Source organism: Chlorocebus sabaeus, chromosome 24 (assembly GCF_047675955.1).
Source record: "Chlorocebus sabaeus isolate Y175 chromosome 24, mChlSab1.0.hap1, whole genome shotgun sequence".
Taxonomy (NCBI): Eukaryota; Metazoa; Chordata; class Mammalia; order Primates; family Cercopithecidae; genus Chlorocebus; species Chlorocebus sabaeus.
In genome coordinates this window covers 13,141,482-13,164,565 of record NC_132927.1, presented here as the reverse complement: position 1 = coordinate 13,164,565, position 23,084 = coordinate 13,141,482, and the positions used below count along the sequence as shown (strand labels likewise).

The 23,084-nt window shown below is 39.2% G+C and overlaps 1 protein-coding gene across 1 annotated transcript in view; it reads left to right on the top strand.

Moving 5' to 3' along the window:
- Positions 1 to 23,084, top strand: part of SLC25A21 (solute carrier family 25 member 21) — a 512,026-nt gene that overhangs the window by 461,028 nt on the left and 27,914 nt on the right. Inside the window, exon 7 of the mRNA XM_007986522.3 lies at positions 13,280 to 13,444. Coding sequence (XP_007984713.1) covers positions 13,280 to 13,444 — 165 coding nt within the window. The remainder of the gene's footprint in view (positions 1 to 13,279; positions 13,445 to 23,084) is intronic.

Sequence of the window (23,084 nt, the reverse complement as noted above, 5' to 3'; positions counted from 1 at the left end):
GAAACATTTTTAAAATGTCTTATTAATATGGAGCATTTAAAACAGTTCCCATGGAATCTGCTTAAGGAAAACTTGGTTTGTTGGACTGGGAGAATTACCAGCTAGAAGAATATTGCAGAGATCCCTGTCCGGTGTTCCATCTTACCCCTTGGGAGTCTTGTCTTGAAGCAGCAATGAGTAGGCAAAGGAATAAACGGGACTTGAGTTGCAGTTCTTTATCTAGGCAGCATGTAACCAGAAGGACTCAAATGGAACAGAACATCAAGGGGCACTCACAGGAATGAAAATCATGAGTTATCAGGGCACCTCGACTCATGCTAATGTTCTTTTTCTCTCCATTGCCCTCAAGGAGGCTCTGCACTGAGGCCAAGTAAGAGCTGCTGATGTTTTGCATGTGCTAATGACTTGCTAGAACACAATAAACACCCTTCCTGCCCAACAAAAGAATGTGCTGCATGTGTACATGCCACCAGTTCATCACTTACACAAATGCAGTCAGTGTAAATTATGTATATTTAGTCATTTTTTAAAGCAGGGGGCAGGGGATAGCAGGAGCTTGTTTTGGGTCATTTCTTTTGCATTATCCACTGAACTGGACATTATCAGGTATTTACTTAGAATAAAATCAATTAGATGCATTATAAAATATTTTAAAAGTGACTTTAGTTAGAATTTAGCAAAGTAGTAATTATGTAGGTAACACGCATCAGCATTTATTTACAGCAGCTAGCAGAATTCAGTAGCTGAAATGAGAAGGTGTTCTGATGCGGCACATTATGGGCAATGTTCATCGAATTGAAGCAATAGGTGCTTTTCCTCAACAGACAGTAATGGGATTGTGCATATTGTAGAAAATGTCTGAGAAAAAGAGATGACGTGATAAGAATAGAACATTTGGATCTAGTTATTTAGAAAATAATTGCTGGTCATTTTTGCTAGTATCTTATAGGTCTTTTGTCTAGGACTCAATAATGCCGAAGCCTTCTTCATTGACTAGCTCCTTCTTTTATCCAACAAGGGAATAAATACCCTTTAGTTAACCTGTGCCTGTGTTGATTTAACTCAAATATTAGGTATGCTCACCTCGGCATGTGTATGACCAGGAATAATTCTTGCTTTCTTCACTCTAAGGCTTTGTGGGTTGTTAAGTATAAAAGGGAGATGTGGAGGAAGAGGAAGAAGAGGAGGAAGAGAAATAGAAGAAGAAAAGAATTAATGTAATGTCCACTGCCTTTAAAAATTTGACTTAAAAAATTAATGCAAGCATAAAAGTAATGCATATTTATGTTACAAAGCACCAAAATATATATATGTTTCTTAAATATGCATGTATAAGTACACCAAAAATGATCTAGACTCTAGAGCAGTGCTATGTAATAGAAATATGTGAGCCACATTTTTAGCAGCTACATTTAAAAAATGAAAAGAAACAGGTGAAATTAATTTAAGAATGTATTTTATTTAACCCAGTAGATTCATTTTTCTTAAGACTATTTTTAGAGCAATTTTAGGTGCACAGCAAAATTGAGCAAGAGGTAGAGACTTCCTATGAACCCATACCCCCACACGTGTATCATCTTCCCCATGATCAACATCCCTCATCAGAGCAGTCCATTTGTTTTAACTGATGACCCTACATTAACATGTCGTTCTCACCCAAGTCCATAGTTTACATTATGGCTCACTCTTGGTGCTGTACCTTCTACGAGTTTGAACAAATGTACAATGACATATATTCACCATTGTAGTATCATACAGAGTAATTTCACCGCCCTGAAAATCCTCTGTGTTCTGCCTATTCATCCCTCCCCACCCCACTTAATCCCTGGCAACCACTGATGTTTTTACTGTCTCTATAATTTCTCATTTCAATGTGTAATTGATATAAAAATTATATGAGATATTTACATTCTTCCTTTATACTAAATTTAAAAATCTGGTGTATATTTTATGCTAACAGTACATCTCAACTAGGACATTTCAGGTGCTCAATGGCCACATGTGGGTAGTAGCTTTCATATAGAGTAGTTCAGGTCTATAGGAATTCATACTAAAATTCATACCTCTGGAGAAGAGATGGGAATAGAGGAGGAGAAGGTGAGAGTTTAAGAGAAGGGCTTTGTGATGTTGAATGTTTTAACATGAGAATGCATTCATGTTTTGTCTGTGAACATTTACATGCATGCTCTTCGTAGAAAATTTAGAACAGTTTAAAGAAAAGTATGTTATCCAAAGGCAATGCTTCTAATGGCTCTGCCAAGATCAAGCCCTGCCTTCAGGGAAGACCTTCTCAGCTGATCAGGTGGGAATGACTTGCTGGCCTATCTTGGAGCTCAACCTTGCGTAATTCAGGTGCCATAATTTCATTTATAGGAGCAGAACCCACATTTTTTCCTGCTCTGTAATTTCTAACAGAGTTTAAACTTTGTTTGCCAATTACTGAAGAGCATATACAATCAGAGCTGTGTAGAACAGGAAGAACAATCTTGTGGGGAGAGACACACAACAAAGTTCTCATTACACTTTTTACCATTATCCCATAGTGTGGCCTTGAACAGCGTACATGCAGTTCCCTCATTGGTAAAATGGTAGTGATCAATCCATCTCCTTACAGCAAGCCATTTGTGTAGTGGTTGGAAGCACAAGACCTGGAGGGAGATCTCAGTTACTGACTATGTGACAGCCTCACATTTCCTACCCTGACCCTAGCCCAGTTTCCTCATTTGTTAGGAAAAAAATAATAGTAATAGCCATGTCAAACAGTCAAATAGATGAGACTACATAAATCTGTCAGTATGGCCTGGCATGCAGTGATGGTTCAGTAAATGTTAGTCATTATTATTATTACATGATTGTTATGAGAATTTTAATGTGTTAATATACACAAAGGCCTTAACACAGAGCCTCGAAAATGGTAGACATTCAACCAATGATAACTATTTCTAGATGCAAGATGATCTTACGAATCCGTAAGTTTAAGTAGAGACAGATTTATTTTGAGCTATTACCCCAATTAATATTGAGCAGTCACAGCTGACTCCTGTTTGGGGCACCAACAGAGCTCACTGAGCAACGGTCTTCTCCCTCAGTGTGCCTTAGGTCATTATCAGATGCCAGGGCCATCCATTCAGCCTGAATTCCTTATGAAGGCATATGGACTGGCAGCCTGCTTACAATACCTGTTGATAAGGTCTTTAAACTCAGATAAGGGCCCATTATCATAAATAGCAGTAGCTGGATATCTGTTTACTGTAAATAACTAGCACTTAGCAGCAGAAGTTAGAGATGAAACTAAAAACATTTGAGGCCACTTTGGGAAGAATTCTACCACAATCAAGAGATTTCTTCCTCTGGAATAGCTGTATAAAGTTAACATGAATCCTCAATTAAGCCTTCTTAATCACTTCACATGGAAGGTTATGAACTTAGCTCATTTTCAGCCTTTTCAGTCAGCTACTAGTTGCGGTGGAACACCAAATGGATGGGCTACACGCAGAATGGCCAACTGGCTTGACAACACCTTTAAGGAAAGCAAAGCAGGTACCCTGTAGATGCTTATTTTGCAGATAGGTAACTCTTGTCCTGCCAGTTGGGAGAATTTCTCAGGAAGCATGTCTACTGTTCAGCCTGTCTGCCCTAATGTCTTGGACATAAACCACCCTGGTGTCCTACACAATGTATTTTGGATTTTCCTATTTCTACAGCCTAAGGTGGTGGGTCAGTGGGATCTTTTAAACATGAAATTTCCAAACAACTTCCAGCAAGAAGTTGCTGCAGCTGAGAGGGGCACTGCAGCAGAGGACAGCAGAGGACAGCCAAGGACAACAGTAGCCAATATGATACTTAATATAATACTGAAAGTCTTCTAGGTAAGGGGAGAGATAGAGATGGAACAAAGGAACTGCTACAGTTCCAGGTGCAGAGAGCATGGTCTAGAAGAAGGTGTGGGCTGTAGGTGGATGTCCCTTTGCCATGTGGGGTTGGCCTGGCTGGCAGAAGGCAAGAACGGTGCCCTGTAGCCAGGATCGAAGTGCAGCACTGGCATACAGCAAAAGTTCCTTCTGTTAGGTTCATGGCAGCCGAATGATAGGAACTGGAGTCCTGGAGCTGCAAGTGGAGTTCCCATCAAGAACGACAGGTACTGTGCCTGCTCCAGCTGCCCTGGGCTCTCCCTTCTGATCCTCTACCCAGTCAGAAGTATGTTACCCACAAAATATGCCTCTCACCCAGTTTAACCATAAACTGTTTTTAAAAAATGTGAATTTACAATAGCAAAGACTTGGAACCAATCCAAATGCCCATCAATGATAGACTGGATTAAGAAAATGTGGCACATATACACCATGGAATACTATGCAGCCATAAAAAAGGATGAGTTCATGTCCTTTGTACGGACATGGATGAAGCTGGAAACCATTATTCTCATCAAACTATCGCAAGGACAAAAAAACCAAACACTGCATGTCCTCACTCATAGGTGGGAATTGAGCAATGAGAACACTTGGACACAGGAAGGGGAACATCACACACCGGGACCTGTTGTGGGGTGAGGGGAGAGGGGAGGGATAGTATTAGGAGATATACCTAATGTAAATGGTGAATTAGTGGGTGCAGCACACCAACATGGCACATGTATACATATGTAACAAACCTGCACGTTGTGCACATGTACCCTAGAACTTAAAGTATAATAAAAAAAATTAAAAAATAAAAATTAATTAAATAAATAAATAATGTGAATTTAAAATGTGGTGAATTTAGTTCCTGATACCGCCCTCATATACTTCCAGCTTATGTATAACTATTTTAATAGGTGTGCTTGTCTTGCCTACACTTCTTAAATTACCACCGTATTAGTCAAAGACTATAATCCCTGCCACACTTCCTCCAATTCTAATACCAGAGTCTTGGCCAGTAGCTTAAACTTCACAGTGAATAAAGAAAACCAGTCTGTAATTTAAATATGCTTGACCTTCTGTGGGGAGCAAAGTAATCATAGCTTTGTCATGCTCTGGTTTGGTTCACTGGGTGTAAAAACGTGTGTGGATAAAATTGGGATAGACCCAAATTTCCCCCCATCCTTCAAACTAAACCCAGGCAAAGAGTTGTTCTGATCTGTTGTCTCTTTGGCTTGGGACTAAGCTTGCCCAAGGATTTCCCTATTGGAGATGGTTTGCACACCCAGTCTTGCCAATGTGACTTTGTAGCTTGCTGTCCTTACAGGACCTCCCCAAACTGGCTGCATTGGTTTTTATCTGTATATTTATAAGAACTAGAAGTCCCCTATTAGTTGTGCTAAGCAAGTGGTGTTTGGCTGGCATGCTCTCTGCTAGCCTGGAAAAATGTGAATTTCTCCCCAGAAGCAAAATCTTGTGTGAATTGTTTCCCAGTTTTCCTCTCCACTTTGAAATCTACTTCAAAGTTATTATTTGGCTAAAGGGTTGTGTTTTCCTTCCCTTGAGGTCTATAGGATTTGCCTCTGATGTGTGGCTGGGGCACAGGTTTTCCTTCTAGTCTGTCATTTTTTATCTGTGTTACATATGAACATAATCATTCTCACCCCAAATATGAAAGTAAACCTATAGGAAATTGCAAAAGCCTGTTTTACCTCCATTTAGTCTTCAAAGATGTTCAGCCCAAGAAAGAAATACTTAGTGTTCTATCTTGCTCTGATTATAATTTTAAGGATCAACGAACAGATAGCAAATGTGTAACTGATGGTAAAATCTGTAAAGACAGGAATTTTTTAAAAAATTAGCTCAGGGTTTGGTTCTGGTTTGGGATAACACCAATAAATATAGTTCTTCACACTTTATCCTGGGAACTTAATAATCTGATAGCGACCAATTAGATCGTGTATGATATTACAAAGTTTAGCAAGTATGTTCTCCATGGAAAAGCAACAAATGTTTAAACTTATTATATTACATAGAGTCAACTTTATGTTGATAAAGTAAATTGTGGGCTTTGTTTTGTGATCATCTCTTTTGAGGGAGAGAGAAGTTGAGTTATACAGAGAGTGAGCGTGTGGCTCTGTTTACAGATATTGGGAGAAGCCAGCTTCAAGGGCATGTCAACATTCATGATGATGTATTGGGTTAAGTTCAAATTTTTCCTGCATTACTGTGTAAAACACTGCCTGGCAATAATTCAGCACAGAAATTATTTCTTTCCAGTCTATGATTCCTGTGGGCAGAAAAGAAAATTATGCATATGAATCCATTCCTATAGTTATCTTTCAATAATATCTAAAGCAGCAGCCAAGTTGTCTCTCTATTATCATTTATAGAAAATGGATGTGTCTTCCATTCAACTGTGCCAGGAACCCTAGATTTTTGTTTTCAGAATCAAGACTTTGAAGTCATGATAATAGCTACCATTTACAGAATATCTACTATATATCAGACACTCTGCAATTTGCCTTATGTGACTTTTTCCTTTTATTTGATTTTTTTAAATATTTATATAATTTTGTGAATTATTAACATAATACTTTTTTAACAAATCAAGTAAGACAGAGCTATATAAAGAAAAATTAGTTGATTTTTGCCAACATCTCCCTCTAACCCTATCCCAGTTGTCGCCACTGTGAACCCTTCCATTTTTTCTGATGCTCACACTCAGTTGATATTTCAAATCTCTCTTTATAAGGTTGGTGGCTTTATCCACATTTTATAGGGTAGAGAAAATAAAGCCCAAAAAAGTTAGCTCTAAGAAACTGAACATTAACGTAGATGTGTCTTTCTAGTCAACCATACTGTTTTCATTGGGATAAAGAAATCTGGATAATTAAGAAGCTCAAGGGAAAAGCAAAAGAAAAGTGTTTATGAGACCATGAAGAAGCAAAGCCTCCTCTTTGTTGCCAGTCTTTCCTGAGTCGTAACCCATGTGGCCACAGCACTGTCACCTTCTTTCTTCCCAGCTCTGCTATCAGTGCAGGGGCAAGGCACAGCGTCAGCGTTTCATCACCTGCAGGGCGCCGTGCTCCTCCAGGGCTAGCTATTGAATAGCAATTTGATATTGACATAGCTTTGTGGTTCGGTGTCTGGGAGGGGTTGACAGCAAATTCTTCTCCACTCACCGGTTGTTTGCAAATAGACCTGTTCATCCAACATACACTCTGGATAGACTCTAATTATATCTGGGTATCTTTTTTGTTCATAATCATGCCCTATTAAAACAAACTGTAATGATGAATTTGTGAAATATCTAAGCTAAGAGAACTATACATGTGGACTTTTTCAGCTTGATTCTTCTCCTTTCACTTACATTTTGTTCTCAAATAAAAGGAAAGTTTTTCTCTGATTTTTAAATTTTTCAAATGTATGAAAATGCCTCAAGACCTCATTTGAGTAATGAAAAGTATGGATGATCTTCATTTCCTGAAGAACAAGCATATTTTCCTACCTTAGTGGAGCAACTGGGTCCCCTTTTTTTAAACAAAGCAGTGTTTTTCTGAAGGCCCAGATATGGACACTCACTCCATTGTGCAGTCTCATCCGGTTTGCTTTCCAGCCATGTGATGAAATCCGGTGCAACACCCATATTCCATTGGCTTTCAAATGCAACCCGTTCACCTTTCCATAGGAATGCGTGTGGAGCGTGCTTTCTTTTGACATGCTGTGCCTAGAACTCTTCTTTGGCCTTAGAGATGGAGGAAATCCACTGACACACCCAAGCCTGTACCCACTGGCCGTACTCTTACTGGTATTTACCCAGGGAACAATGCCTGCTGCCTAAAATCCTGCCTGTGATCTCATGAGCTAATCAGAGTCAGGTATGGTCAGTAGTCAGATGGAAGAACTCCAGAAAAAATAACTTGGGCTGTCACAGGTCATCTCAGTGATTTGTTGGTAGTACTGGGCTCTCAGGAAGAGAGTAAGGATTCAGTGCCCCAGAGTGGTGCCTGGAAGCTTCATTTACACCAAGGATATTCTCTCTCTCTTTTTAACATTTTTTTGTATTTTAAAATATATTTTATTAGATATATTTGATGTTGGCAACATGATGTTATGGGATACAAATAGATAATAAAATGGTTACGATAGAGAAGCAGATTAACATATCTATCATCTCACATAGTGACTATTTTTGTGTGTAGCAAGAGCAGCTAAAATTTGCTTATTTAACAAAACTCCCTAAAACAGTACAATACGATTTTATTAACTCTAGTCCTCATGTTGGACATTAGATCTCTAGGCTTGTTCATCCTTCTGACGCTTTCCACACTTCGACCTGCATCTCCTCATCTCTCCCTGCTCCTCGCATCACCCCGGTAACCACTGTTTCATTCTATCTACATGCATATTTGACCTTTTTTGTTTTGGATTCTATATATAAGTGATCATATGATATTTTTCTTTCTGTATTTGGCTTATTTCACTTAGGATCTCCTTATTTATTTAACTATGTATTTATTATTTTTGAGATGGAGTCTCACTCTGTCGCCCAGGCTGGAGTGTAGTGGCACCATCTCCACTCACTGCAACCTCCACCTCCTGGGTTCAAGGGATTCTTCTACCTCAGCCTCCCAAGTAGCTGGGACTACAGGCCTGCATCACCATGACTGGCTAATTTTTGTATTATTAGTAGAGACAGGGTTTCACCATATTGGCCAGCTGGTCTTGAACTTCTGACCTCGTGATCCACCCTCCTTGGCCTCCCAAAGTGCTGGGATTACAGGCGTGAGCCACTGTGCCCAGCCAAGGATCTGCTTTTTTAATTAAACCTTTTAACAACTTTTTAAACAGAAATTTGATTCCATTTCCCATAACCATTATAGAATACTCTCATAGGTAAATATTAAAATCATCAGGATATCTCTTCATGTAAAAATTAAAGCAAAAATATTTAAGTCTCATCCCAATCCACTTATTCTTCCATGCTTTTCAGATTGGGTGCAGTCAATGAAAGTACAACAAGGAAAGTTAGAGTGCAATTTGGCCCACAATTGGTAACTAAATATGAAAATTAGAGTAAATCTAAATATTAGAAGGAAACTGAGCTAGTGGGTGATCTGCTGGGTTAGATAGTATTGGAATCATTTGGCTGATGCTGCTAATTAGTTACCATTTTGTTTTTAAATGGAAACCCCATAATCAAATAAGTTTAGTAAAATTCCATGTGTTTACAGAGATCTAGTCAAAATTATTCTGTATTTTCCTATTTAAGCATCCTAGTGGAAGTCGTGTTTTGCCTTTCTAATTAAATATTTGCTTACATGTGTGTGAAACAATGTCCCTGAGTGAAGAAAGAAAACACACTATCATACTATTACTTCTTATTTTTATAGGCAATTGAGTTCTGGTTTTCTTTATCCCAAGGCCTCCATTTGCCAGAAAAATATATTTGTACTATTATTCATCGTTACTTAGATCAGTTGGATTGTCAAACTCTGAAACTCTTATTACCTATGTATAGTAAGAATGAGTGTGTAAAGAACAACATTGGATTAGATGCAGAGTTCTGCTTAAGCCATTTATGAGCAGCATTTTATCTTAGGCATGTTGCTTAACAATCCTTGATTTCCTCACCTGAAAAATGAGATATACCAGCTGCCTACCTTACAAGGTTGCTGAGAGAAGCAATCAGATATGTTAGGATGGCAGAACCACCAAGAGTGTAAAAGTACAGATTTGGAGTTCAAGGAACCTCAGTTGGAGACCTGTTGTTACCATTTACTCTGTAATCTTGGGCGAGTAACTTAACTTCTAAGTCTGAATTTCCTTATCTTCCAAATAGGGGTCATGATAAGACATATCTCACACACTTATTGAGAGGATTAAATGACACCATAAAGTACTGAGCATGTATGATAATGGCTAAAGGTGTTGAGCACTTCCTGTGTTCCAGCTACCTGATCACATATATGAATGTGCTCTGTAGGCTGGAAAGCCATGTAGAGGGGGAAGCCCAATTCATGTGCTTTTCCATTGCCAGCCTTTCCTCCCATATGCAGAGATCCTAGCCAGGGTACTCACTTTGAGGGATAAGGAAGAGGCCAATTTATAGGATCTACTGCTCCAGAGAGGAAAGCTCCTGGGTGAGGCACTATACCTGGAACAAGATCTCCACCCCACGCATTGAATTTGGTTGAGTCTCAGAGGAAGCAGACCTGTTGTCTTGCATTCTGCATGCATTTCTGGTGGACTTTATCACAAAGGTCTGGGACTCTTGGAAAAGGAAAGGACAGCCAGAAGGAATGAAGAAATAAAGAAGCTTTCTCTCTCTCAAATCAGACTCCACCTTTTGGTTGCCACTGCCTTCAACTAACAAAGAAATTACCTGTCATTTTATTGTTATAACTATTTTTATGATTGTCAGCATAACTGCCATTATTGTTAACACCTAAGTGTATAGTGAATGCTTAGAATGGACTAAGTTGCTTACAATGGACTAAGTTCATTGACTTCTTTCAACAATCTCAAAAATCCTGTGAGGAAGTTTTTTTGTTGTTGTTGTTGTTTGTTTTTTGAGATAGGGTCTCGCTTTCACTCTGTCATCCAGGCTGGAGCCTGTCACGGTGCAATGACAGGATAAACAGTTCACTGCGGCCTCACCTTCCAGACCTCAAATGATCCTCCCGCATCAGCCTCCTGAGTCAGCCTCCTGAGTAACTGGGATCACAGGCTTGCCATAGCGCCTGGCTAATTTTTTAATTTTTTGTAGTGACTGGGGTCTTACTATGTTGCTCAGGCTGGTCTTGAACTACTGGGCTCAAGCACTCCTCCTGCCCCAGCCTCCCAAAATGCTGAGATTACAGGTTTGAGCCACTGCAGAAGCCACCAGCCTCAGGAAGATTCTGTCATTATCCTTATTTACAAATTAATAAAGTGAGAATTAATCGGAGAGAATAAAATACTTGCCAAAGTACAAGTGGTATTGCTGAGACTCAAACTTGGAACTGTCTAGCTCTGAGCTCCTATTTCCAATTACTATGCTACTCTTCAATTAACTACTGACAACTAGAGTTCAAACTCAACAAAGCACTTGAGTTTAAAATCCATGCATTATGGCCGGGCGCCGTGGCTCACGCCTGTAATCCCAACACTTTGGGAGGCCGAGGCGGGCGGATCACGAGGTCAGGAGATCGAGACCATCCTGGCTAACACGGTGAAACCCCCGTCTCTACTAAAAATGCAAAAAATTAGCCGGGCGTGGCGGTGGGCGCCGGTAGTCCCAGCTACTTGGGAGGCTGAGGCAGGAGAATGGCGTGAACCCCGGAGACGGAGCTTGCAGTGAGCCGAGATCGCGCCAGTGCACTCCAGCCTGGGCGACTGAGTGAGACTCCGTCTCAGAAGAAAAAAAAAAAATCCATGCATTATGTTTGCTTAAACACACACAGCACCCAAGTCAGTGAAAATCAGGAAACGGACAATTAGCAAATGCCATTTGAATATTTGTCAACTCTCACCAAGATCTAGGAGAAATCTTCTCAAGATGATGAGAAAGATGCTATCCAAATTAATACTTAGTTTAGTCATCCTAATTCTAATGACTTAGCATACTAACACTTTTAAACAATAGAAACATCTTTACACCCATTTTTTTAGGGAAAGCCATTGTTATTTGCACTTTATTTTAGCGCCATTGGTTTCTCTGTTGCTCTAAAACTTAGATGGCCTCGGAGCTCCTCCTCCCTCATGCCCTCAGGACCTCAGAAGAGTGAGGATGGAGAAAAGGTTTAGGTTGAGTGCAGGGAGAACCTGTGTTGGTCAGGCAGCCTCACCTCTGTCCTGTTGCTCCCAGCTCCAGGAAAGCTGTCCTCTCCTTCCCCCACCCCTAGACTGCCTTTCTTGAAGCAAGACAGCAGTACTTGGGCAGTTTACTCAGCACTTCCAGGGTCTTTACAACAAAAATGAGTTTCTGCTCAACTTGTCCTATCTCTTTTGAAAACCCAAAAATAATGATTTGGGGATGAAAGTCAATGTGCTGAAACACAAAACAATCTCATGTTGTCAAACAGAAAGTAAACTTTAACCTTCAGAAAATTTTCTGGTTTTCCTGTATGATATGTCTTATTGTTTTAAGATGTATTCTCACATGGTTTTTTCATATTACAAAGAAGAGTTTTCTTAAGCTTATTGTAATTGATTGTAATTAGCTCCCTTAAATTAATAGATGAAGTTGAGTGTAGCTAGAGTCTTCAAACCATTTATCAGCCAAAACTATAGGATTTACTATCTAAACAAGCTCATTTAAATGTTTCACATTAATTACATAGCTATTATAAATGCAGACTGGAAGAAAAGCCTTGATGGGATTTGTTCTATTCTCTTCTGCTGATGTAGCCTTAATTGCACATGATAAGAAAATACTTTTAGTCTGAAAGTATGCCAGACTGCCACGACCACTCTAACAACCTGCTTCAGTGAAATATCAAACAAATGTCATGTCAGTGTGTGCCTCATAGGTGGAAAAAAAAAAACGGTTTCCCCTATTATTCAGTGAAAATATGAGAGAGATATCTTTTGTACAGTACCTTCAAAAAAAGAAACAGTCACTCATACATTTTTTTAAAACCCATGTGAATTGTAATTGTATTGTAACGAATTGTAAATCTCAGGGTAAACGGCGGTGAGCTCTTCAGCCAGACTGGATTCTAGCAGTCAGTACATTTCAGCCTTGGATAATCAATCAGGGGACTGGAAAGGAGTAATTTCAAGGTGGTAACCGAGTACTCCCAACATCATTTATGTATAATTTATCACAGCAGTGATACACACACTGATTGCATATCTGCTTGAGGATGTGTACAATCAACAGCTATTTATCTATGGCCAATTTATAACATAGTGCCAGCTTCAACCTTTGAGGCAATAGAATCAAGACTGTAACATTAGCTTTAGAAAAACATAATTAGAAAGGTGAATACACTGGATCCAGGAGCCAAATACAAATTCTTTTTGGATAATGTGCAGTTATGGATTACCAAATTATCTATATGGTTAATCTCCTTCATTAGTGTGAATAATTCAGAATTGGATATAATTACTTACATATTGAAAGTGATGATAGTTATAACATCAGTTTCACTAATTCTATCAAAATGGTTTGTTCTTTGCCAACAATCTTTTCTTTAAAGCCTGTTTTTATGCATGCAATTTTGTTTGCTTCTTGGGTTTGCTGATTTTAAAAGACACAGATCTAGGCATGATTATTCATAGCTGGGGGGAAAAAGTCCCTAATAATTCTGGCTTGAAGGGAAGTTAATATGGTAATTTACTGTATTCCACAGTCCCAAAGATGATCATTCTGGCTTTGCTTCTCTCTTCTGCAGCAACCATCCACTATGGGTTATGCAAGACAAATCATTAAGAAGGAAGGCTGGGGACTCCAGGGCCTCAACAAAGGATTAACTGCAACTTTGGGACGACATGGAGTTTTCAACATGGTTTATTTTGGCTTCTACTACAATGTCAAAAACATGATTCCTGTCAATAAGGTAATTATTTAATAAATTAAAATCCTGGAGGAAAAATCCTATCAGTGAGATAGCTCCATTTGTAGAATATTTATCCTGTCCCGGTCACTGTGCTGGACACCTACATCTATTATCTAATTCAATCCTTACATCTGCATTGAGTGCTGTTATCCCTATTTCAAATCCAGAAGCGGAGGCTTAGAAAGATCAAGGAAATTGCCCAGGCTCACATAGTAAACAGTAAAGTTGAGGACTGAACCCAAGTCTGACACCAAAATTTATCTTCTTGAAGAAGCTATTGTTACAACTGAGTGCTTTCCCTTTATTACTAATAGGAATTTCTAGAAACTATATTATTACTTACTTTTTGTCTCAGGAGTATAACTTTCTCAAGAAAGTTGAAAGTTTTATATTTTAAATAAGTTTTGAACTCACAAGGAAAAATTTTCGGCCTAAAATTTAAATTTCACCTGGGTATTAATTTTTAATCTAGGTTAATGAGGGTAGGTAATCAATCGATTCTTCTAGAATCATTTGCTTTTGATGCAAAATAACAATGATGATAATTATTATCATCATCTTCAATATTATTATTTTGAAATGATAGTTTATAGGCTGGGTGCAGTGGTTCATGCCTATAATCCTAGCACTTTGGAAGGCAAAGGCAGAAGGATTGCTTGACACCAGGAGTTTTGAAACCAGCCTGGGCAACACAATGGGACCTCTCTACAAAAAATTTAAAAATTAGCCAAACATGGTGGTGTCCACTTATAGTCAAGCTACTTGGGAGGCTGCAGTGGAAGGAGCACTTGAGCCCAGGAGTTCAAGGCTGCAGTGAGCTATGGTTGCGCCACTGCACTCCAGCCTGGTGACAGAGTAAGAACCTATTTCTTTCTTTCTTTTTCTTTTCCTTTCTTTTTTTAATTTTTCTCTTGGATACAAAGTTTCACTCTTGTCACCCAGGCTGGAGTGCAATGGCGCAATCTCAGTTCACTGCAACCTCTGCTTCTGGGGTTCAAGAGATTCTCCTGCCTCAGCCTCCTGAGTAGCTGAGATTACAGGTGCCTGCCACAACACCCAGCTAATTTTTTTTGCATTTTTCATATGGCTGGGGTTTCACCTTGTTGCCCAGGCTGGTCTCAAACTCTTGACCTCAGGCGACCCACCCACCTCGGCCTCCCAAAGTGCCAGGATTACAGGCGTGAGCCACCGCGCCCGGCCAAGTAAGACCCTATTTCTAAATAATAATAATCATAATAATAACTTTTTAAATGGTAACTTACAGATACGAATAGCCTTTTTCAATTTCTGCACTATAAAAGTAGCACAGGGTGTGCTTTTAAGCCATAGTATCACAGAATTTTTCCCTACCATCAAATTGCTTGCTTGCAATTAAAATTGCAATCCTGGATGCACCAGTTGGAGTAACATTTTTCACAAACAGGCAGTTTCCCTTAGGGGTTCAGTTCTTCATTTTTCTTAGTAGAAAAGTATTGAAGGACTTTTTTTAAAATCATAAAACTATTTCTAGTATGGCTGACCAGACTGTTCAGTAAAGTTAGTTGTACCTATCTTTGCCCAGCTATCCCCCGTATTCTAGTAAAGGCCAGGACTTTTCTCAAATAACAGCTGAATCTATACCATGTGTTCCACATTAACTGTCTATTGGCATTGCTTCACTTCACTAACCAAAGTTGTTAACCAGGTTTCACTGTATTTGGAAATCTCATTTATTGGGTAGAAGCTTATGTTTTTTTGGTCTGAAATCCCTGATTGGCCAGTGTATATAGACCCCCCTAGTGACTGACAATTCTGATTCCAGGGACCCTCAGAGTTCTTCTCTTGTCAAGGTGTAGAATATGAGTGCAATAAACACTTTGTTTCTGGATGACACAAAGAAGCTCTCAAAACACTGAGATTTTTTTTAGCAGGAACCTGCTAAATAATTTGTAAGGCCCAGAGCAGAATGAAAATGCAGAGCCCTTTGTTCAGAACTTACGAAGAATTTCAAAACAGTGACAGTAGAGCATTATACCAATCATGGGGCTCATCTCTTCTAAATGCAGGCCCCACACGACAGCACTAGTCACACACCCATGAAACCAACTCTGTTTTTCAGACTGTAAGACAACCACTCTACAAAACTACAAAAATTAGCCAGGCATTGTGGCACATGCCTGTAATCCCAGCTACTCGGGAGGCTGAGACAGGAGAATTTCTTGAACTTGGGAGGTGGAGGTTGCAGTGAGCTGAGATGGTGCCATTGCACTCCACTCTGGGCAACAGAGTGAGGCTCCATCTCAAAAAAAAAAAAGATTAATAAGACGTATGTTTGGTCATATGCTAAAAAAGAAAATCCACAAGTACAAACTTTATTCTACAATTAATCAATACACTTAAGTTATTAAATGTTCTGAATTGTTAAAAAAACAAAACAAACAAACAAAAAACCTAAACTGGCACAGTGGCTGAAGCCTGTAATCCCAGCACTTTGGGAGGCTGAGTCAGGAGGATTGCTTGAGGCCAAGAGTTGAGACAGGCCCAGGGAACATAGTGAGATATCATCTCTACAAAAAAAAATAAAAAATAAAAAATAAAAAGTAGCCAGGTGTGATTGCACACATCTGTAGTCCCAACTACTCTGCAGACTGAGACAAGAGGATTGCTTGAGGCTAAGAGTTCAAAACCAGCCTGAGCAACATAGTGAGACTCTGTCTCTTCAAAATTTTAAAAATTAGCCAGGTGCTGTGGTAAGTGCCTGTCGTCCCAGCTGCCTGCAAGACTGAGGTGGAAAGATTGCTTGAGCATGGAAGGACCAGACTGCAGTGAACCATGACCATGGCACTTCACTCCAGCCTAGATGACAGGGCAAGATCTTATTTAAAAAAAAAAAAAAACAGTTAGCCTGTGTCTACCCAATTTTTTCTAATGATATTCAGTGAAATGTCAACCAGCACTTTTCCAAATGAATTATCTATTAGATAGCACTTCCCACATCTAGATTATACTAGTAAATAAGTGATTCATTTATTAATCAGGACCCTGAAAACTATCTTCTAAATCTTTAAATAAAAGATACATTTTGTTCATCATAGGTTTATAATTAATTTTTTATGTTTTTATAAGTTTTACCAAGCTGAGAACCTGTAACTGGAATGCCTCATTTCCTCACTCCCATCCAAAGTATCCTACAATAGGGAGTTTACTGAGATATGATTTGTCATTATTTTATTTATTTTGTTTTCATTTATTTAGTTAGTTTTTTTTTTTTTTTTTTTTTGAAACAGTGTTTCTGGGCAGCCTCCACCTCCTGGGCTCAAATGATCCTCCCACCTTAGCCTCCTGAGTAGCTGGGACTACAGACATGTGCCACCACACTCAGCTAATTTTTTTATTTTTCTGTAGAAATTGGGATCTCCCTTTGTTGCCCAGGCTAGTCTTGAACTTCTGCGCTTCAGTGATCCTCCCACCTCAGCCTTTCAAAATGCTGGGATTATGGGCATAAGCAACTATGCCTGGCTTTCATTATTTTAAAAAGTGAAAGTTGAATAAATTCTACTCTAATCTTCTTTGAACAGTAGCGTTGCACCAGTGAAGAATGCTAATGCATTGCTTTCTATATATTTGACTGTTAACAATTTTAAATCGGAAACTTCCTTTGACAGTGTTAAAATGTGCCATGTGGATCAGAATTTCATTTCCAAGCTTTAGCTTCCAAGTTAAAAGCACTGATTCCTTTGGCAAATGAATTCTCTATTAGATATCACTTCCCATCCCCAGATTATACTAGTAAATATATACTAGATAGTACTAGTAAATAAGTGATTCATTTATTAATCAGGACTTTGATTTAATGATCTAGGCACTGGGGCCCGCTAGGTTGGGGGCTGGGAGGAATGTTGTGCGTAAAATGTGGGGTCAACAGGTCTGAGTGTGACTCCTGGCTTTCAGTCGTCATTGAACCCATATTTATTGAGCGTCTAACATGTGCCAAGCCCTGTGCCAACCAGCAGGAGATGCAATAATGAGATGCTGTCCCAGCGCTTACAAGGCAATGGATGTAACAGACAACAACAAGTAAACAAACAAACTCACATTTAGGAGCAATAAAGGAGCAATTCCCCCAGTATAAACCTGATGGTCAGGGAAGGCTTCCCTGAGGAAGTGACATTTGAGCTGAAGAATGAGTTAGAAATTCGCAAGGGACAGCAAATGGGCAAAAGCATTCCAGACACATGGAACATCCAGCACAAAGGCTCTAGGAGGGAGAGAGCTGGGTACCTTGGATAAAATGAAAAAATAGCCCAAGCGATGAAAGCAAAAAAGTGAAGGCAAGAACGTGGCTAGAGAGACACAAGGGGATCAGATCATACTAGCCGTTGTAGGCCACACTAAGGATTCTTATCTTCATCTAAGATTCTTATCTTCATCATTTGGAAGCCGACAAATGATTTTAAGCAGAGGAACAGCCTAATGGCTCTGGCTACAGTGTGGAGAAGGGATGGGGTGCGGTTGGGAGGGAAAAGGCAGAATGTATACATGGAAATGATTGCAATACAAGGTGGTGGGGTCTTGGACTATAGTGTCTATGGGGGAGACAGGGAGAAGTGGGCCTATTTGAGAAGTATTCCGAAGGCAGAATCTGCAGGATGTGGTGATGGACCTTAAGTGTATGTTGAGAAAAAGTAGGGGATTCAGAAGGATGCCTAGGTTTTTGGCTTGAGCAACTGAAACAATTGTGGCACCATTCACTGGGAAAGAAAACCACTGAAAGAGGAATGGGCTTATGGAGGAATATTATGGGCTGTGCCTGGAAACTCTGAGTCTAACTGCATTTGGGACTGCAAAGTGCTGATGTTAAGTTCATTGGTTGGATATGGGTCCTGGGGCTTGTGAGGAAAAAGCTGAGCTGGAGATAGATGTTTAGAAGTCATCGGTCTACCTCAATGAGAAGTGAAGTCTTGTCCCTTACTGGTGGAATGACCTTGAGTCTATCACTTCACTGCTCTGAGCTTCAGTTTTTTGAATCTGTAAATTGAAAAACAATGTTTTTCTATCTGACAAGATAGTTTTGAATATTAAAACAAATAATATGTGAAGTAATTTGTGAATGTTAGGGTGGCATAAAAGTGAAGTGAGATGGTCCCAATGATGTGTGAGGGAAGGAGTAGTGGAGCTCGTTAGTATGCAGAATTGCGGGAGGAATTTTTTCCCCAAACTATTCCTTGTGTACTTAAACGAATGCTGGTTGGTGTTTCTTTTTTTTTTTTTTTTCTCCTGGCCTAGAACAAAGTCATTGATTTTATGTGTTCTGTAATCTAAGCCTGATTCAAAACTGGGAAACCAGTATTCTTTAAATTTAAACCATAATAAATCAATCCTTTGTGAAGGGGAAGGTATGATAATCATTAAAACATGTTGAAGAACGTCATCAAGTTGTTATAAACCATGATGAGGAAGTGGTGTTTCTTGAAGACTTTATTCCATCTTCGCTGTAGGCTGTCTCTGGCCATTCACTTTGGACAGTTTGTTTACAGGGTTATTGTTTCAATTCCCTTACCCAGCAATTGGTCATTCTGTTGTTCCAAGGAAATCTGAGATTTCACGAACTCTGACTGGCATGGGATAATTCTAGATTTTTCTTTAATTTAAAAAAAAAAATCTATAAATGTCTTACAGTGTTTTTCATCTTTAAAGTACTTGGTTTTACAAGAAACTGTTCATAATGTTTTTCTCTGGGGAGTGGAAATGGGGAATTGTGTGTGTGAGAGAGAGAGAGACAGAGACAGAGACAGAGGCAGAGACAGAGAGAGATTGAGTGGGAAAGTGAGCAATGGTGGAGGGAAGTACTTATTCTTTATATTAATGCCATTCTAAGCTGTTGAGAGCTTTTACATTTTGTATGCATTAACTTTATAATAGGAAGTAAATCACTGAAAAATGTAGCAGAACCTCATAAAATAGATCACCCAGTTTACATATTCACATTTTACTTAATTCTAAGGCTATGTTTGCAGAGGTAAAATAGGAACTTAAAACAGTAAGCCCAGGTAACTCAGGTCAGTTACCATCCTTGAAGTTCTTGACTTTTTAACTCTTCAGATTAGTGATCTATGGTACATACATTTTTTAAGTTATCACAGAAAAATATCCCAACTTTCTGTGCCACTTTATGCTATTAAAATCATTTTTATAGACTCCATGATTTTGCCTGATCCTTGTCACAATAATTGTCATTTTCAGATAAGGAAACCTAACAGGAAGTCAAGGCCCAGTGATGAGTTACTGAAGTAATTCACCTGAAGCCATATGGCAGGGGTGGGGAAAGAACGAGAGACCAGAGCTCTTTCGACCGTATCATGTAATGTTTCACTCTACATTTTACCTTGTTATTTGTTTTGTTTTGTTTTGTTTTGTTTTTTGAGATGGAGTCTTGCTCTGTCACCCAGGCTGGAGTGCAGTGGCACTATCTTGGCTCACTGCAACCTCTGCCTCCCGGGTTCAAGTGATTCTCCTGCCTCAGCCTCCTGAGTAGCTGGGATTACAGGCACGCGCCACCATGCGTGGCTAATTTTTGTATTTTCAGTAGAGACAGGGTTTCACCGTGTTGGTCAGGCTGGTCTCGAGCTCCTGACCTCGTGATCCTGCCCGCCTCACCCTCCCAAAATGCTGGGATTACAGGCATTAGCCACCGTGCCCAGTCTTACCTTGTATTTTGTCACACATAAATTATCTCTTTCAAAGTGGTTACTAAAATGTAAATAAATGAAGTGTCTGAAATGTCCAGATAATGTCACCGGATTCTCTTTCTGCCATGTTCAGACCCGTAACCTGGTCCTCCCTTTCGTATCCTCAGTCCGTAATCCGTAGAAACACCGAATCATGAGAGATGGCCCTGGAAGAATGGCGCATTACCAGTTTGAAAATGATGCCCTATGTTATGTCCTTTCAGATTTGTTTTTAGGAGCTAGCTGTTCCTATTGAATGGTGAATAAGTGACTACAATAGAGGAAAGACTGCTTTGGATATTGACTGACCATGGAATTCACTTAATGGAGGCATTCATTTACATCTTGTAGTAAATGGAATGGGGTGTCAGGATAAAGAATTACCCTTTCTCCCCAGAAAGAGGCCATCGCTTCTCAAAGTAAAGCCCACTAGAAACAGATACTGATTAACTTAAATGCTGACATCTTTTTCGAATATCTGTGGGAATAAGCTCTCATTGCAAAAACAGTTTTTTTCATTACCATTCCAAGTTGGGGATGTTCAGAGCATATTATTTGTGATGTTGACATGCAAATAAAAATCATAAGATTTAAATATTGCATGTCATGAATAATTTTGTCTTCTAGTTCCATATTTACTTCTTTTCATATGTTTCCATAAATAAAATAGTAGTGGAAACAGCTGTCTAAAGCTAATGGCTGTCAACAGTATTAAATGGTGCTTTCAGTTTGCATCCCAATTAAGAATGTTTGCAGTTATTTTGCCAAAAACAATAGACCTTTTGTGTTGAATTTTGCCATGATATAAATTACATGTGTGGGTTAGAAATATTTTAAGAGAGAACAGTTTTTCAAATGTTCAATCTTTCTTATTTAATAAACCATTTAGACCTGTCCCTGTGGTCATTCACTACAGACAGCATTAAGTCAAACATATTTATTTTCTTCCAAGGTAAATTCTGTAGAATGTCTGAGGGTGGTGCCAGACCCACTTCAGTTTACCAGAAGAAATGTGGAAATGTGTTAGTTTCATGATTGAGAGCTACATCCTTCCCTAAGGTGTGCACTGAGCTGAATGAAAAATGCACCTTTGGGTTCAAGGGGAGAACTTAGAGAGAGCTGTTTATATTTTGAAAAGAAGACTCTCAATAGAATTAGAGCATGGTACGATTTAATTTATGAGCATTTAATTTTCTGATTCTCTCTTACTCCATCATTAGTCTTACCAATCATCCGGTAATGGGAAGGGCAGGAACATTTAAGTTTCATTAAGAACAACTCTCCTTTCTAGAAACCACTGGGGGAAAACTACAAGTACCTATTATCTATAAAATTCCAGGATATTTGACAATATTCTGTGGTAAAAAGGGGTATCTTTCATTGGCAGTTTGCACAGACTCCCTAGTGGGGGTATGTATAGGGGAGGGGGTATGGGAGAGGGCAGAGAGCAGAGGGCCAGGGGTTCAAATACTTCCTTAAATAAATTTCAGGCCAGTCAGACACTCCCCAAGTGGATGGAAATGAGGTGCAAATTGCTTTAGATTCTCAGTGGGTCTATTCTATTCATTCATTCCAAAAGTATTCACAGTGCACCTACTGTGTGTTGGGCACCCTCTTAGAAAGCATCAGCACTGCTTCTCCCTTAATAACATTTACAGTCAAATAGAGGAGACAGACAATAAACAAATCATTGCACAAGGAACTGAATCATTCCAATTGTGTTAAGTGCCATGCAAGATAACTATCAAGCTGTGAGAATTTATAAACAAGGATTCTAATCTAGACCCATGATGGGGCAGGGAGATGGTGTAGGGAAGTCCGTTTTCTTTTTTTTCTTTCTTTTTTTTTGTAGAGACAGAATTTCACTGTGTTGCACAGACTGATCTCCAACTCCTGGGCTGAGGTGATCCTCCTGCCTCAGCCTACCAAAGTGCTGGGATTATAGGGGTGAGCCACCGAGCCTGGCTAGAAAGGTCTTTTTTGGAAACAATGTTTAGGCTTGGGCTGAAGAATGAGGACAAGCCACGCCAATCTGAAGAGGTTGAATGAACCAGGCAGAAAGAACAGGAATGTGACTATCCTGAAGCAGAAAGAAACTCAGGGACCCCAGAGAAGATTAAGAATGAGTGTTGCTGGTGCGTGGAGAACCAGTAGAGAAGGAGAAATGGAGGCTGCAGAGGTTAGCTTGACCAGAATGTTTTAGGCACATAATATAAAGGCAACTTACTCCCCTTAAACAGCGGGTATATGGAACAGACATACTACATAAGTGAAACTAAATGGGCATGAGAAAGTTTCATGTATGGAAGTTCAGAGGTATAATCTCATTGAACTAGCTTAGTTCAAAGACTTCTTGATTATCTCCCTACCTCCATGTTGAAGCATCTCAGTGTGCCCTCCCTCCGGTTTCTCAATCTCTAGAATTTTGTTTTGGGAACCTGGCTTGTTAGTTTTCCTTGGGGTCAGTGCCTTTATTGAGTCAAGGAGAGAGAGTCAAACAGAAAGAACACACTAAAACAGAAATATCCTACTGGGTTCCCAAGGAAATATATAAATGCTTTCCTGTATTCTGTATAATACTCAACACATAATTAATTCCTAGGTGGTATTGTCTAACCACATGCGTATATAGGTATATACAATACATATTAGATCTGTGAAATATATACAGGAGATGATATAATCAAGCAATAAGTATTATGCTTAAACCGTAATCCATTTTGACATTTTATATATATATATATATACACATACACATATATATATACACACATAAAATAATTTGATCTAAGTGGGTAAAACCTTCAAAATTATTCTACATTTTTTGGTACTTTAAAGAACAGACAACTTAGAGGGAAAAAAGGAATTTTCATGGCTATTTTCTGAATGGCTACATTTAGATGCAGAGGTTTTAACAAGACTTTTACTTTATT